At 39.2% G+C, this 17,241-nt stretch overlaps 1 protein-coding gene across 8 annotated transcripts in view; it reads right to left on the bottom strand.

The window, feature by feature from the left end:
• LOC119493153 (ultraviolet-B receptor UVR8-like) overlaps nt 1-16,750 on the bottom strand; it is a 321,000-nt gene extending 304,250 nt beyond the window's left edge. For 3 of the 8 annotated variants that reach the window (XM_037778272.1, XM_037778273.1, XM_037778279.1), the window contains exons 1-4: nt 16,624-16,654; nt 14,414-14,522; nt 13,864-14,063; nt 11,308-11,494 (exon numbers count right to left, since the gene is read on the bottom strand). In XM_037778272.1, coding sequence (XP_037634200.1) covers nt 11,308-11,494; nt 13,864-13,896 — 220 coding nt within the window. In that variant the 5' untranslated portion in view covers nt 13,897-14,063; nt 14,414-14,522; nt 16,624-16,654. Of the gene's footprint in view, nt 1-11,307; nt 11,495-13,125; nt 13,170-13,863; nt 14,064-14,413; nt 14,523-16,623 lie in introns of all 8 variants that reach the window. The other 5 variants (XM_037778275.1, XM_037778277.1, XM_037778274.1 and 2 more) reach the window with 5 other exon arrangements.
• Between the last annotated feature and the right edge of the window lie 491 nt (nt 16,751-17,241).

Genomic DNA, 17,241 nt, shown 5'->3' with positions numbered 1-17,241 from the left:
CTTCTTTCCAGAAATTGATTTATGTGCATGTTGGGGTGTGGAATTGATCAGTGCACATCAAAATTCCCTGTGAACTCCCACATATCAAATCAGATCTTGACCTTTGGCTCCTACATCTTTAGCTGCTGATGCACACCTGGGGGAAAGCCTATTAAGCACCGCTGTGACACATACTGTAGCTGTTTTGAACAGTACCAGGGTGAATTGGTAGGATAGTGAAACATTAGTGGTAGTAATGCATTGGGCTGTGAAATAGATCATCTGCAGTGACAGTTATGGTGCCTGTCAGACCGTAGAGAAAGAGATTTAACTAGCCTTTTGTCTGCATGAAATAAACATTGCATGGGAGGTTAAATGCTCCAACATATGACTGCTTGGCGACGAATCAAGCACTTTCTAAGTACCTACTGCAGTAATAAGCATTTGGTAAATAATATTGAAAAACAAGTGATCCACACTAGAAATAGTGTGGACTTTGTTCATTTTAGGCAGTTCATTTAAGGCTAATTATTTCTAAAGACTGTGAAACTGTCAGATATGTGTACTGATAAAGCACTTTTTTTACTGTTCCATTCTTTGCAATTTAACTCTTAGCGTTTACAGAAACGCTTCAAGGTAATTCTGTTATGACAGGCAACACAGTAATCAATAAAGGGCAGCGAGCACAACACACCAGGCTTCAAGGGTAACATGGAAAACAAGGTCTGTGACTGGTCATATGACTGCCACGGCTTGGGCTTTATCCAGGGATATAATAAATAAACAAGATGGCGTCTCATTCACTCAACATGCAGCACTTAAACGCTGAGGACAAGAAAGATCCATAAATAATGGGGGAGTTAGATGGTAGATATGTGTTTGGCCTGGGAAACGGCCGGCTCTGTGTTTTATGGGGCTAGTTGCAATGTTGATGAATATTTGCCGGTTCGGAATCATAGCTTAATGTCAGCCCACAATTTGTTGCAATTAGTCGGGTGATTTATAGGAATGCTGTGGCCGAATGCATGGTAACAATTAACACAGCTTTCTCTAGGCGTTTTATTAATGGGGTGTCGCACCAGAAGAAGGTTTCAGCCGAAGCTAGTACATCTGCAGGCCTCTCGGTGTGTGGTACCGTCCGGCAGCAAAGATGGAGGACAGACTAACCCAGTTCTGCAAAAAGCCACACGGAAAAGAGACTTTTCTCTCTCCCTGTGATAGTGTGTGTGTTCAGCTGTGTGTTCATAAACAGTATGGTGCATATATGTGTTAACTTTTTAATTGAAAATAATATATATTGCATTTTTAGATTATTTCTATATTTTAGGTATTAATACAAATTTAGACAAATTAGTGTATAAAACAAATTGTTTTAGTATCCGCATTTTAGTTTTCCAGTGACAACAAAATGAATCACATAAAAAAATTTTTTTTTCTGTTGCTTAATCAAATTTATTTTGTTTCCTCATCAACTGGTATAAATGACAAAAAAAGCATATTTAAAAAAATGCATGATTAAATATATGTATGCATTTTGTAATATAATTTCTAGTTCTCATAAGCGGCATTTTGGCATTTAAGTATGTACTCTTTCAAAACTATGCAATGAGACAAACATTTAAAAAGGAACCAAACAGCTGTTCTGTCTGGCAATAACAGGGTTCAAGTGGAGCGATGTGCCCCTAAACGGCTAATAAACGGCACAAAATGAGCCTGCAATTAAATTTATACACTTGATTGCACTGCTGTCATGTCCACTACAGGCTTATCGAACACCTGGGATCTATTTCCTAATAGAACCTTGGGGAGAGTGGGAAAGAGAGAAAGAGGGGGGGAAAAGAAATGAACAAAGCAATCTTTTTTTTTTTTTTTTTCTTGTATTTTTGGCTGCTTTCTCAGACGTTTGTAGAGGATCCTCTTCACTCACGCGGAGGGTTTGAGGTTTTTAAAAAGAAAGAAAGACAAAAGAAAGGGGCTTTTCATTGAACAATGTTGTATAGCTGTAGCAAATGAGTTTTTTTATGCATTTAAATTGGTGTATTCATTTGTAGTCATTAGTAAGCAGCGTTATGACACTCTACCGAAAGGTTTACATTTATGGATTCAATCAAGGTGAGTATTAAAAAAAAAAAAAAAAGAACCATCTGTAGCGATGTACTGCATCTTGTAATCTTAAATGTCACACTTCTCTAATTTTCCAGTATTTTTGAACAATTGTGCACGGAAAGCACTGAGTAGCATAAATGTCTATACATGTTATTTGTGACCTGTCTCACCAAGTTACATGCGTCAATACATGATAATGAATAATGTTGTTGCAAATTTAATGAAATGACAGATTCTCTTCTAACTGACTCCACAAGCGCTGACACGGCACTGCAATGCCTCTCAGCCCAGCCTCAACACTCCATTTCATCAGGAAAAAAAAAGGTGTCTGCACAGCAAATTATAATCGTTAATAAACCTTTATTTGATGGTGTTTGACAAAACTGTGACGTTGCTGTGAAAATGCTTATCTTTTTTCTCACGTCTAGTTACATGTACTCTTCTCGCTTTCATCTGTAGCTCACTTTGAATATAGGAGCAAGCATGTTATGTCCTTCTCAAGCATACATACTGACCTATAGATTTACTGCCTGAAAGTACTGGCTATCATTAACCATATACCTGTATATAATAATATATAATATATATATAATATAATTTATTTTACTCCAGTAAAAAAGTATTTTGTACTAAAAACTACACAACAGGTCACATTTTAACCGATACAATTAGTAAACATCCAAAACATGTAGATGGTAATAACATCTATAGCTCTTCCTTTTCCTAAGTTTCAGTGAAAAAACTGCAAGCAAAAGGTTCAACTTTGTGAACAATAAAAGAGTGTTCACTGCATTCGAGTTAAACTAATGAATTACACACTGTGTTCTGTTTCCTCATCTACAGCAAGACTTCCTTCTCCCTAAGTTTCCTTCAATTTGCTAATTACACCAGGCAAATTTTCAGAGAGCTGGGTTGATAGAAAAAGTCACGTTTTAGGGACTCTGGGCCCACAATCTGTCTCTGACCACTGCTAAGTCACATAAAGTATGTGGCAGGAGGCCAACAATAATTTTGCTAACCCTTTTTTAATTGTGGGAGGGTCATTCACAATGCCCAGTAGAAAGCATTAACCACTGAACTGCGACTGACAAGGGCAGGTTTCCCACCAGCAAGAGGCACCTTGCAGGCAAGCCAAGAACTTATAAAAAAAAAAAACAGAAATGAGTATGTTATATTAAAAGCCATGTTTTTGTGCAAGCTGGCACCAGCTGTATAATTCTAAAAACAACGAGTATCTAATGTGTTTTTTTGTTATTTGCCGTGTACTAAATGTAAAATTTAAACTTAATGGGGACTTAAATATGACATTTCTCTGCTGGTAACCAAAACCATAAATAATTCAGTCAGCTCCTTATTTGATTATGTTTGCTAATTTTGTGACCTTGTCAAGCAATTATTTGGCAATCTCTGCCTTTTTCTCTACTTACCTGGTTCACTGGTTCACTGAGTGGCTAATGGTATTTTAACTTGTCCAAATTATGAGAAGCTTTTCTGAAGTAGCCGCTGCAAAATTGGTTCAATATGTTTCACGGTTAAAAAATTGAACAAAGCAACTTTCCCAGGAATTCACACACATTTTTCTAAAGGATTCATCACAGAGGATGTGGAAATGAAGAAATATACATTCTCTTCTCTTTCGTACTCTTGCCTTAAATTATCCTTTTTTTTGACAGCTGACTAACAATCATCATTACGGCTCAAACAGTTACCTGTGAGAACGGCCATAAATCTTGTTAAAATAACCAAAACCGTCTCTTGCGCTGCTTTCCCCACAAGAAGCAACCTGTCTGTAAGCACACACCATCTGTACATAGTTAGAGCCGTATGCACACAGATGGCAGCCAAACACTCCCAAAGTTGCTCCGTCCGCACGTCTAACCTTACAAAGCAAACTAATTAACAGTAAAACGCAGAGAGAAGGAAGGAGCAGTTTGAAAGAGTTTGCAATGACTCTAATGAGGAGAGAGAGAGAGAGAAGGGTCATCTATATAGTAATGCCAGAGGGATGGGGGGGGGGACTTCTACTGAGGCTCTGGGTTTACTGCCCTCTTTAAGATCCATATTAAATGAGGGCTACTTATCGCCAAGCCTCTGTCCCAGCACACAAGCCTTTAACAGCATGGTGCGGGGCATAGGGCAGGCAACTGAAAGGAGGGAGATGAGTGGTGGAGGAGCTGGGAAGGAAGGGAGGAACCTTGATTTGCTAAATAAGATATCGCTAGAAGCGCTTCCTGTTTCAGACTTTATTTTAAGAAGCAAGCCCCATAACACATTATCCTGGGGTTTAGTGGTCAGTAATGTGAAAGTTAGCTATACATTATTTTGCTACGGACCCACGGTTTAAATTTTTTTATAGTTAAATCTCTTTTGCTTAAATTTGAATTCACCTGTTGTGTCAAAACCACTAAAAACTAAAAGGAAGAAAAAAATATATTTAATTTATTTCCTTTAAATGACAAGCAACCGGTAGAGGACTTGTGTGTACTTTCTGTTTGTTGTCTTTTTACGAGACTGTGCACCCACACTTGCATTGGCCATCTTGATGAAATTCATTTTGTGAAAAGGAGGACAACTCCTTGGAAAGTTAATTAGTAGGAAACAAGCGGAGGAAAAAGCAGGAAACGAGAAATGACCCAGCTGCCAAAAGTAATAACATTTTCATTATTTATTTCATTATTCATTTGTGGATGTGTTCAGACAGAATTAATAATAGAAATCGCTCAGAGAAAATGTTTGTGCTGGAACCCTATTATGAGCAGGCCAAGTCCAGTGGCACACTTAGTTAACATGCACAAATGTACTGCCCCCCGACAAATAACATATCAAGTGGAGCCCTGGATTATTTTGTGGTCCCAAACCTCTCTCTTTCAATTCTCTGCTTTTCATTTAATTGTTTCAGTCAGGGTTAAGGTTGCTACTCCCTGCTACCTTCATGGAAAAATAATGCAATTTAAGAAAAAGCTACAGCAATAAAGCAGTCATCTGCTGCCAAATGCTGTGAGAGCTGTATCGCAATAATCACAATGGCATCCATTTAAATGTCTATTGCTCCGTTTTCATAATAACATGAGCTGTCCATTTCTCCCTGAGAAAACTAGTAATGAAGCACAGAATCAATTAGAAGTCCCTTTGGAGAGGGGGAATATGTGCTGTTCCATTACACAATTCGTCTTTTTAGTCCAAACATTACTCTGCATGATATTCCCTGATCTGGCCTGTGTTTGCTTTTTCTCACTGTTTACTGCAACACTTCCAGGCCAACTCACATTTGATTTTCCCCACTGAGATTCCAAATACACTCCCAGCACACGCTCCGGAGAAAATGAGGCCGGAAAAGGAGTAGTGGCGAATCATTCAAGGCTGTCCAAAAGATCTATATTACAAAAGCAGATTTTATTTTCACTTCCAACACAGACATCTCTGATAAAAAGCATGTCGAAGGCAACTGGGATGGCTGTTTTTTCTCTTGGCATATTATTTTTCACTTATCAAATGTGTTTCCCTTACCAGCCTCCCAACCACAACCTACCCACCCAATTCCTGCCTTTACTATATTAAGGAAAATTGAGAACGGATGGCGAGGGACAGAGTGCCTCATTGGATCAAACTATCTATCTATAGAAGATTGGTGTGGTGTTGGTGTGTGTGTGGGGGGGTGGAAAGGAGGTAAAAAGGAAAAATGAAATTAAAAAAAAATAAGAAGAGAGCCGTGGCCATGTGTCAGTTGAGCATTTTTACATTAGCCATACGTAAAGGCATTTCTTTCTTCCTCTACTATTCGCCGCTCAAAGCACCAGGGCCACGGCCATGTGTGAATAATCACACAGAGGGCCTCAGAGGTGCCCTCGCCGCCTTACAAGAGGCTGGGTGCAAGGGCAGATGGGGGAGGCGCAGGTTGAAGGAGTCGAGAGATGGAGGTGGGGAGGGGGTGGGGGGGTCGTAAACGTTAACACGTTGAGGATTTGGATATCCTCACAAGCTTGTCTCATTAGGTGCTAATTGGCAAGACTTTCCCCCATCTTTTGTTCTGCATAACGTTTGTCTTTTTTGGGGGGGGTGGAGGCAGAGGAGGAAGAGGACGGTGAGCTACATATTTCAAGTGCTCCATGCTTCGCTGAGAGCGAGTTAAGCCCATATTACAACAACATAAACACTTCTGTCCTACGATTAACCTTAAAAAGCGAAAGCTGCAAAACTAAAACGCTCAACCTGCTCAACCAAATTAGCACAGAGATCAAGGGGAGCGCGAGGTGGAAAGAAAATAGCGAAATAACAGTGAGTGAGAGAGAGGGCAAGAAGCAAGGACAGGGGTTATTTTCCCCCCCTTTCCACCCTTTTTCCACTCATTCACCTTTCCCAACTGGGAAATCGTAGAAAAACATCAACACAGCTAAACAGCAAATTATTACCAAAGCTCCCCTCGGTGCCGGGTCCCAAGCAGACATATTGGACTTGTCGTGCGGGGGGGGATGGCCAATACTTTTCTAGAATTATTCTGAGTATTGCACTCTTTGACAAACATTAAACAAGACAATAAAATACATAGGTGAAGGTGTATTTGCCTACAGGAAGAAAGAGAAAATGAGAAAATAGCTCTCCATATTAACGACACAGTTTCCTGACAGTCCAAGTGAATTACACATTTACAAAAGTAGCCACTCAAGTCTGCATGGACCCTGTCCTCAAGGCAGAACCTGGCCCTGCGGATTTGAAAAGGGAGAGTCATGTGTACACCTTGAGGATTTTTTTTTTCTGCAATTGTGACTGTCTGTCTGTGTCTCCATCTGTCTCTCTCTCTCTCTCTCTCTCTCTCTGTCTCTCTCTGCCTGTATCTCTCTCACACTTTTTCTATCCCTTTGATTCTACAGAGATGTTAACTGTGCCCTGAATGCCAATAAGGATCGGCTAGATGGCAGGTCAATTGTCCATTCCTTTTACTTTGGAGGATTTTATTTTTTCTAAAAAAGGGTATTGGATTTCAGGACCAAGTAATGGAGAACAAACTATGCCTGCTGTAATCTATTTTAATGGACATCATTAAACTGAATAGACAGCACTATGTGTGTGCGTCTCCGTGTTTGCAGAATGGTTTTTATGACAACTTGAAGAATAGAGGATGTATCAATACTTGCTTTTACTGACGAGTGGTATAATATGATGCACTTTAAAAAAATTCCAGACTGTGTTCTTTATTACTAACATGTACATGATGTCATGACAGTACTACAATTTATGCTTTTTTAAAGTTGTTTTAGGTTGAGGAAGGAAATATGTGTTCACAGCTATGGAATGAAGGGGAGCATCTGAGGAATGCTTGACTCATAAATGGTACAATGCTTACCAACAGCATGCAAGAGGGTAACACTGGAAATACTGTGTAAAAAGTAACATGATGGTTACAATTACGGTGCGAGTGAGAGCTCTGTTTTATGTTAAGAGAGATGTCAGAGAGGAAGAGAGGGTTAGGAAGCTGGGTCATAGCCCTCATATGCTGTTTAACACCTGACACCAAGGCCTATCCAGGGTTCATAACTCATACGGAAAGAGAGGTGAAGAAAAACGGGGAAATAAAAACGAAGGAATAACCTAAGCCCCCAGCTCAGTCCTCCGTCAGCCCTTTTTTTGGGATAGCATACTGACTTTCTGTCAAACATCTGCTGTCATAACTGTGTACAATATAAGAAATAAAAACTTTAAGAACCGTAACATATACAAGATCATTTAGTCTTTGCTCACAACATTCAAAGACCTGAATCAAAGTAACCATGTCTGACCAAAGACATCTGACTTCTAACAGTCCACAAGAGCGAGGCCTCCTATAGAAAATCGGGGTAGGTCACAAACGGCCAGCACATGAGTCCTCGGCTTCATCCAACATCCAGCAGATCAAGGGCCTCGAACTAAAGCAGTACTGACACTGACCTCACTGAGACCCAGCAACTGAAACAGCCCTAACAAGGTATTAGCAGGCACCTCTGTATACCCTCCAACTCTCAGCCCGGGTCTAAAGAAACACAGCTGCACGGGGTGTTTTTCCAGGGCGGAGGGCAAACCTGCAAGCAACGTGGTGCCCCTGGCTAAGCTCAAGGGTGCAGCTGGAAGGTCAAGAATTCAAAGCAATGGGGGGCGAAGTTTACAGAGATTATTTTTTTTTTTAAATGGCACTTTTCTCTCTCCAACACAGCCCATTTTTTCCACTTAATTTTTGGATATCAATTTATAATCCTCATTATCAGGTAATAATTTCATGTTATCTATTTAATGTATACACTATAAATATATGCATTTCCTGTTGCGATGGTATGAGTTTAGTTTGCCCTCTAAGAATGTGCTATAGCTGTGTGTGTTTTTGTGCGTATGCATGTGCAAGCACGTATGGCGGTCGTCTCTGTGTGACTGTGGGCGTCTGGAGGAGAGAGAAGCCTCATCTGTTACCAGCCCCAGCCCGGCCGGCCCGCCGCGTGAAGTAGAACGACAGGGTGTCACCGCCGACGACAGTGATGGATGCCCTAAATTCTGTAGGCAACTTGGGCAATTGGACACATTAACAACAGGCACCTGCTTTCCCCCGTACAAATCTATTAAAAGATAACAGCAATGGCGGCTCCCACACTATTAGTAAATTATAGCTCTGTCTGAGTGTGAGGTAAGTGTGGGCCTCCCTTTTCCCACCTACCCCCACCCACTCTCCTCTGCTACACTGTCTTATTGGCAGTCTAATAGTGCCACCCAGTGGCAGCAATTTATAATGCTTCTCTAAAATGTGGAGCAACATTTGAACATGGACAAAAAAAAGTTTACGGAAAGGTAATTATTCTACTTTTATCTGAGGTTTTACAATCTTATTTCCTATAATTTGCATTTAATCAACAATTAATTTTATATTCATGAAAATAAGTTTCATAATAGCTAAATTATCATAATTTCAAAATGTGTCATAAAAGACACTGGCAATTATTAATTGTCACATTCATTGTGCAATCTGAACACAAATACAAAATCACACCAAACATAATAAAATAATAATAATAATAATAATAATAATAATAATAATAATAATAATAATAATAATAATAATCATGCACGGTGCGAGTTTGCCATGAAAACAAGCCCTGAGGCCAGTCTCATTTACGGGTGATCGTTGAATGTTGGTTGGTGATAATCGCTGGGGTTGACAGCCGTTAAACAGTTAATGATTTATACAAGTTTAGTTGTTCTTCACCCTTTTGTGGACCTTATGGATTTCTCTTGCGAGCTATTTTTCCATAAACAGTACATTCCTTGGGCTGACTGCGCCAAATGGCCAGAGATCTGAGACAATGTGGCTGATATAAAACCATTATGACCTACTCAAGACCTCCTCTATTAAAACATTAACAGCAGACCGGTACTCTCAACATGACACTACGATGACATATGTTGGGCGAGAGCTCAGGTACGCCACATAAACGCGTGTCACATAAATTTGCTGTGGGTAAATATTTCTGTGTCTGTGAGGGGGGGTTATGTGTTTGCGAGCAGGCCAAGAATAAAGGGAGGACAAGACCAGTAAATACTTTTACAGCAGGCAATTTGTCAGGATGTGTAAATGTCTCCAATTCCCAACAGCGCTGGAGCAAAATTTACAGTCACTCGGGAAGTGACAATGCACAAAAAAGGACCACTTTTTACTCTCTCTCATCTCCCTCAGACCACTAAAACCTTCCCATAAATCTCCTCCGGCCCCCCCAGATGTCTGCTGTTGTCAGATATCATGCCTTGACAATGCCTTCCACCATCATTGTCTTGACAGAAATATGATATGTGAAACTGCAATGTCACATCACTTAACATGATTTAGCCTAAGCTAGCCTGCACCATTTTAATCAATCAAAGATGTCACCTTTTTCCCTGTAATGACGGTAGAGGTATAGGATCCCTGTGCTGGGGTGATCTATAAGACTTATCTAGGCTACTGATTTACGACTACTGCCAGCTAATGTACTAAAGGAGCCTCCTCCCTCCCTGTCATCAGGGTTTCTATCAAATTGGCAAATAAGTAGGCCAGTATTACCTCATGGGCAGGGAGGAAGACACTTCATGTTGTGTGTAAACCCTACGCATATGACATTATGTGTCTTTGAAACCTATACTGGATTAGAGATGGGACCGATTCGATGCAATAATGGTATCGGGTTCCGATAGGGACACAATTCACATATCGAATCGTTACTGATCCACGTACCGACCCATATACAGTAAATATGTGAATTTGTCATTGCACTCCTCTTTCGAATTCTCTTAGTACTTTTGAACTCGTATAGAAATCTACCAGCAGTTGATAATTGCTGTGCACTTGATTTGTTCAAGTTTTTCAAAACATTAAAAGAGTTGCCATAGCAATTTACACTCCTACTCCTGTTTGCATGTGGAGCCCACTTAACCTACAGTTCAAATAAATTGCTTTGGAATACATTTAAATCAAATGCAAAATTGCAATGCAATGCAAATTGTATGCAAAAAAGCAAAATTATCAAGTATCGGAATCGGATCAGAACTGAAAAAAAGTGGATCGGTGCATCTTTATACAGATATCTAGATCCTGTATGAGCACTCCATACACTCATGGTACCGCAAGGTAGTTTGAACAAACATGTCCATCACATGTCAGACTGTATGTAAGGTGGTTGCTAATGGATTATATGGGCTTGGTTGTTTACACATCTTTTGATCAAATGTCTCCCTAAGCCAGTTGTTCTGTAAACATCCTAAAGCTTCAACTGGATAGCCGTGGCTTTCAGCAAATCAACATCAGAGTATTAACAGTATGTCAGACTGGTAATTGTAGCTTGTCCCAATAAATAAGTAGTAGTAAGACCTACCAGACCAGACATAACAGTACATTTACCAAAACATCAGACAAACTCTATGTCTGAAAATGCGTAATGGACTTAATCAACAACAATGAGGGTGAGTAATTAGTGAATAAAAAACATTAACGTGATTAGCAAAAAATAATCTGATTAACAATATTTCCTCTATACTGGACAAATGACAAAATACATGCTTTCCCTTCATAAAACTTGCACCAGACCACAACTTAACACGCACACAAAAATCCTGCTTAGTACCCAAATTCAAATGTAATGCATTAACTCATACCAAAATAGTGAATGGCATTTAGATATCCACAGTGTGCAATAAAAGACAACAAACAGTATACAGGGGAACTTGGAACTGTACCTGTAACCACAATGGAGTGAGTGGATCCACATGCCAGTAGCTTCACTCTGCCCAGCCTTGCCATTGTGAACTCTCTCAGATGGGCGTCCTCTGGACCGATGTCCCCTGGCCTGCCATGTCCAGTCTGGCCGAGCTCCCCGCTACCCCAGCAAAGCAGATTCATATCCAACTCACACTGTATGTCCTCCTGGGAACACAGACAGAAAAGAGGGATGCGTTTTAGCAACATAGGCAAAGTAAACAAAGTTTGCTTGGTACTTTTTTCAACTTCATTATATTCAAGAACTTTTTTGTATTTATATAGCAATAGTTTTTTATCACCTACATTTCCATCCCGCACACCAATAAACATATTAAATACATTTTTAGATGCTCAGGTGATACTGGAGTCATAATTGGTCACTAGTATATGAGTCCCACATATAGTAAGATTAAAAATAGTGGAAATAATGTTAATTCAAAATAGCCGTTTACAAATACTGGTCTTCTGGTCAGCATTAAGCTTGCATAAAACCATCTGATTCGGAATTTCCCAGCCTTATTTGTAATGAACTGTGGATGCGATGCAGATCACCAATATTCTCCTCAACATGTTTATTTCCAATCTGCCCTCTGTGCTAATTAGAATGTGACCCTGCGCACACATGCAAACACACACGGGCGCTGGGTGTATGTGCATGCATACACATGCATACGCGCACACACACACCCCACAGCAATATTACTAGCACAATTCCATCCGACTGCTATTGGAATTTTCCGAAAGAGCAAACCAATAGATAACCTATTACAAAACTATAAGAGATCGATAGCTAATTTCTTTGCATTGATTACCACTTGGACATTTAACATGCGCCCTGTGGCCACAATGTGTGTTCCGCAAGCTTAGATCCCCATTGGCCCTCGTGAGTATTAAAATTATCGATTCAGACTGAGGACTAAAAATGTCAAGCTGTTCATTAATCTTAATAAAGACTGGACTTGACCAAGGCACCCTTTTTCCCCAATGCAGGGATACAACTTATCCAACTGGGGGCATATACACGGCATAGATTAATGAGCTTTTACTGAGGGATGTGATTTAAGTCTTTGCCATTAATAGATCAATTACAAAAGAACAAGTCTTTATAATAGTACTTACTTTTACCTGGAGTGCAGCTCAACACAACATTTTAAAAATGTATATTGACTGCCCAATAGTAGTTATTTGTGGACATTTCAAAGAAACTTCACAGAACAAGCGGCGCTGCAGTAATGAGGTCTTTGTGTGATATGAAGCCGCATCTGCTGTTATGCTACAGATGGCCCTCCGCAGTCCATAATGGACAAATGTTATCAGGCGCAGCCTAACAGACACTTTCATCTCTGTCTTATGTAGATGAGTTTTAAAGCATGCAGGGCTGTGCTTAGCTTAATGAGGGCCCTGAGCAGGATTTGATTTGCTCACTTTTCTTGCTTTTAATTACTTTCATATTTCTGCTACACTTACTCATATGTTTCCTGCTCACAACTGATTGGCAGTTAAGCAGTTGCCATGATTTGCTACCTGTATATCTAATGGGAGGAAGATGGGTACCAGATCATTTTCAAATAAACACAATTACAAAATGGCTCTTTTACATGAAATGTGTTTCAATAAACGAAGAAAATAAGTTGAAACACCATGTTTCCTGGCCAGACAAGACAAATTCTGTGCATCGGGAAAGAGCTCAAAGCTTTACAATCTATGCCACCCCTGGCAGAGTTAAAGAGGTCTTTTTATTTTGATGGGGATGGGGATTTTAGAAATCAAAGGCCACACCACAAATCTAGTCCCACCACTTGGAGATGCTGTTTCTTCCAGCCATGGACATATCCCTCTGCTGAAAAAATATGTTTTACTGATTTTACAAAAGAACTATGTTGTATTGTTTTGTTTTCTGCAGAATTTTAAATTTTTTTTTTTTTTTTACTGTTTATTCCAGATAGAGGCTATCTTCGAGTGTTTTGACTTTTACAGGCTAGGCCTCATTCTTAGAATGATATTTCAAATTTATTTGAAAAAATAAATTGTTTGCTGGAGTTCAGACAAATGTTCTTTTAATCTGGCTTTACCAACAGAAACACGAGACGTAACAATGAAAGAAAACAAAGCTGGTACCAACATCTAAGGGAAATAATTCAGGAGACATCTAGATATGTTCAACTAACAAAGTTAGTATACCCTCTTGGCACTTGAAGCCAAGAGGGTAAAAAAGGATTTCTGTCTCAAGTTGTACTTTCAATAACAATGAGAAATTAACACTGGACAAGCATTTATAATCTCTTTAGTCAGCAATACCTTCATATTTTAGCACCATAACATATTTTCTGGTCAAAAGTTATTTCTAAAACGAGGCTAAGAGTTGGAATCTTACTTGCCGCGATTACAAATATATCACCATAAAATAAAAGCCTAACTGCAGATTGTGAAGACCAGTTTTGGTTTGTAACTCTGAATGCAGAACATACACAACATCAAAGATGAAATAAAAGGCAGAAACAGATTTAGCAGCACAACGCCTACCGGGAACTAACCTGTGCCAAAGTTAAAGGACAAGAACTTTTCATTTCACTGTCTTCTTATATCATGCTTCCTTTTCTCCGTTTACACCTCTGTTGCTGGTCCCTTTGTTTTCAACACATTGGTCGTTGTCTTGTGGCCGAGACTTCATTTGCCCCCTCCTCCCCTCATTGCACTCGCCACATTGGCAGGGTAACTGTCTCCATAGCACCTTCTGTTGACAGCACACCAGGCTGCTTGACATTAGCCTATTATCATCTAAACTGGGGCAAACAAATGCCACAAGAGGTATTTTAGAAAGGCACCAACACACACACACATTAATATTAGTATTACTGAACTGCATTAAAAACTTAAACCACAGACAGCGAACAGAAGACCATGGCTGTCTGCATATTTACTTCTGTGTAAACATGAGGTCACTTGAGCAGTCTAAAGCTGAGTCCCAATACATATTAAATCTATACAGTAGATAGTACTACATCCTAATCGTAATAGTATACTGTTTTAGCAGTTAGTATACAAAATCATCTAAATACTTATATGCCACATTTTCCTACTTACATTTTTCCGACTTGCAAATAGCATTCACGTCAACTTCCAAATCCTAATTGCAACTCATGGGAAACTGCTTTTCCTGAAAGCTCCAATATATGACTTGTCACTGAAGTGCCTGAAAACAAAATAAATATAGGTGCCTCACATCAGTCAAAGACAATTGTTCAATACAATTAAACCCAAATCTAACGGATATGGTGTAATATTATCAATGCACAATATCCTCACCAACGGTACAGTCATACAACTGTCCTGATACTGACAATAACTGCACTATACTGTATACTGACCGTGCAATATCATTACTACTCAGGTGTAATTCATACTGTGTCATATTTTCAGGTGGAATTTCATTTCATCTCACTGTGCAATATAATTTTTTCCACTTGTGCAATTTTGTTAATAGTCTGTTTATTGTCAATACTGTATATACTGCTCCAATTTTTATACTTCCTTCTATTTAAATTAGGGCTGCCCAAAGTGGGGCCCGGGGGCCAAAGTTGGCCCGCCATCAGGTTTGATTTGGCCCGCCAGATGTTAGCAAATTATTTTTTTTATTAAAAGACCCAACCGACTTTACTGTCTTTTGTAGGCCGAACCAGGCTCGGGTTTATGGTTAGAAGATAGTGGCATCATATGAAACTAGAAAACCTAAGGACTCCATTAGTACCAATCATGTCATGTTAGCTTGTCAGGAAGGAGGATAACACTCTAAAGTTGGGCTAAATTTTGGCGGGGAAAAACTGGCATCGCCATTTGCCAAGGGGTCCCTTGACCTCTGACCTCAAGATATGTGACTGAAAATGTGTTCTATGGGTACCCACAAGTCTCCCCTTTACAGACATGCCCACTTTATAATAATCCTATGCAGTTTTAGGGAAAAACATGCAGTTTTTTGAATGCAGTATACATGTGTTATTTATACCTATTCTAAAAATGGTATATTTGAATATTTCTGCATACTGGGGTCCCTAAATAGTCCTGGATATGCATAAATCGCATAAATGAGCCCAATTGTATTCAGCAGGTTTGGTTTTAAGGGGCTAACTGTAAAACATATTCAATTAAGGGAACTTGGGATCCTAGTACCATTTTGCATCTTAACAATACAATACAATACAATACAATACAATACAATAGGTGTTTAATTTTGGCCCGTGGCCCTCCATTGAGTTCCAGTTTGGGCCCTCCAAGGGAAAAGTTTGGGCACCTTTGATTTAAATGGTTCATATTTTGTTACACTTTGTTTAGCTCTTTGTTTTTGTTTTTTTCACTGTGTTAGCTGATGCATCTTGTTTTTTGCACTATCCCCTTTGCTGCTGTACACTGCAAATTCCCCCACTGCGGGACTAATAAAGGAATATTTTATCTTATCTTATGACATGAAATCTTGCAAGTGGTTAATGTGGGAAAGCTAACATTCATGTCATGGGGACGTTCATAGACATTAAATGACGTTATAGAAAATAGATTCTGAAGTGCCATCTCCACTGACATTTTTTGAGGGGGGTTTTTGAACCAATGTGAGAGCAAATTTAACTTATTAGAACTTAAAGCTCAGGAGGGTAAATGGTTTGTTAACTTAACAACACTCATAATATATATAACCTTTATTTAACTAGGAAGTCACATTGAGATTAAAACCTCTTTTACAAGTGAGACCTATAGCCAAGACAGTCAAATAGAAGCATCCAACAAATAAAGACAACATTGAATCACTGACAGCAACAATAGGTACTGACAAAATACATTACATCATTATACTGTGAATTAACAATGCAGCATGTTGGTCACGTGTTTGCTATTTAATTGAAACAACTGCAGCTTGCAGTGACCACTTCCTTTATTCTATGTTTAAAATCATTTAAAGAGATAAGGGTCTCAAGTTTAAGCTTGGCCTGCAGATCAAGGACCATAGTGGCTTGTTTTACCAGCTTCTGTACTGATAGAAGGCACTTCAAACTGAAGCCATTTATGGGACCTTAGATTATAACTGTTGTGGAGAATTACAAACTTCTGGCTTAAGTAAATCAGAAGTTTGCCAGAGATGATCTTATAGACTAAATTGTACCAGTGTTGTAACCCCCGCAGAGAGAGGGATGACCATCCTACCTAGAGTTTTCTAGAAAGTTTAACGTGAAGCTAGTTAGGTAGGTTGCCAAACAGGTACCTTAAATTATAATAGTGAAAATAAAATAGGTTAATAGAAGACTTACATTAGTCTCCAGGTAAGTTGATGGAGAGAGGCTGACTAGTGTTAGTCTGGTCCACGGCAGCACGCTGCAGTGCAGAAAGAGCTTAGCCGTGGCCTGACATGCGCATTAGGTGGTCTCTCTCACTCCCATCCAAATCTCGTTACGCAGACTACACAGGTGTTGTGTCGACGTCACACGCGAACTCTCGCGAGATGTCCAAGGTTAGCTTGAATCTGAGGAATTTTCATTAAATATTACTATCATAAATTTTTGAATTACATAAAAAGTCAACATGATCATGACCATCTAACTCAGGGGTCTAGTAGCAACCTGTGGCTCCGGAGCCACATGTGACTCTTTAGCCCCTCTTCAGTGGCTCCCTGTGGATTTATAAAAATAGAAATGAATAACTGTTTTTTGTTTACATTTTCATTTTTATTTATCATTGTTGTAGGTCTATGGTACGACGGAGTATTAGGGCCACATTGAGAAAAAAAAAAAAATCTGAGATCTCGAGAATAAAGTCATAATATTAAGAGAAAAAAGTCATAATATTATGAAAATAAAGTCATAAGTTTATGAGAATAAAGTCATAATATTAAGAGAAAAAAGTCATAATATTATGAAAATAAAGTCATA

The sequence above is a fragment of the Sebastes umbrosus genome, chromosome 8 (assembly GCF_015220745.1).
Source record: "Sebastes umbrosus isolate fSebUmb1 chromosome 8, fSebUmb1.pri, whole genome shotgun sequence".
In the NCBI taxonomy this organism is placed as follows: domain Eukaryota; kingdom Metazoa; phylum Chordata; class Actinopteri; order Perciformes; family Sebastidae; genus Sebastes; species Sebastes umbrosus.
Note: the sequence above shows the minus strand (reverse complement) of the source record. Positions and strands in the feature narration are given on the sequence as shown.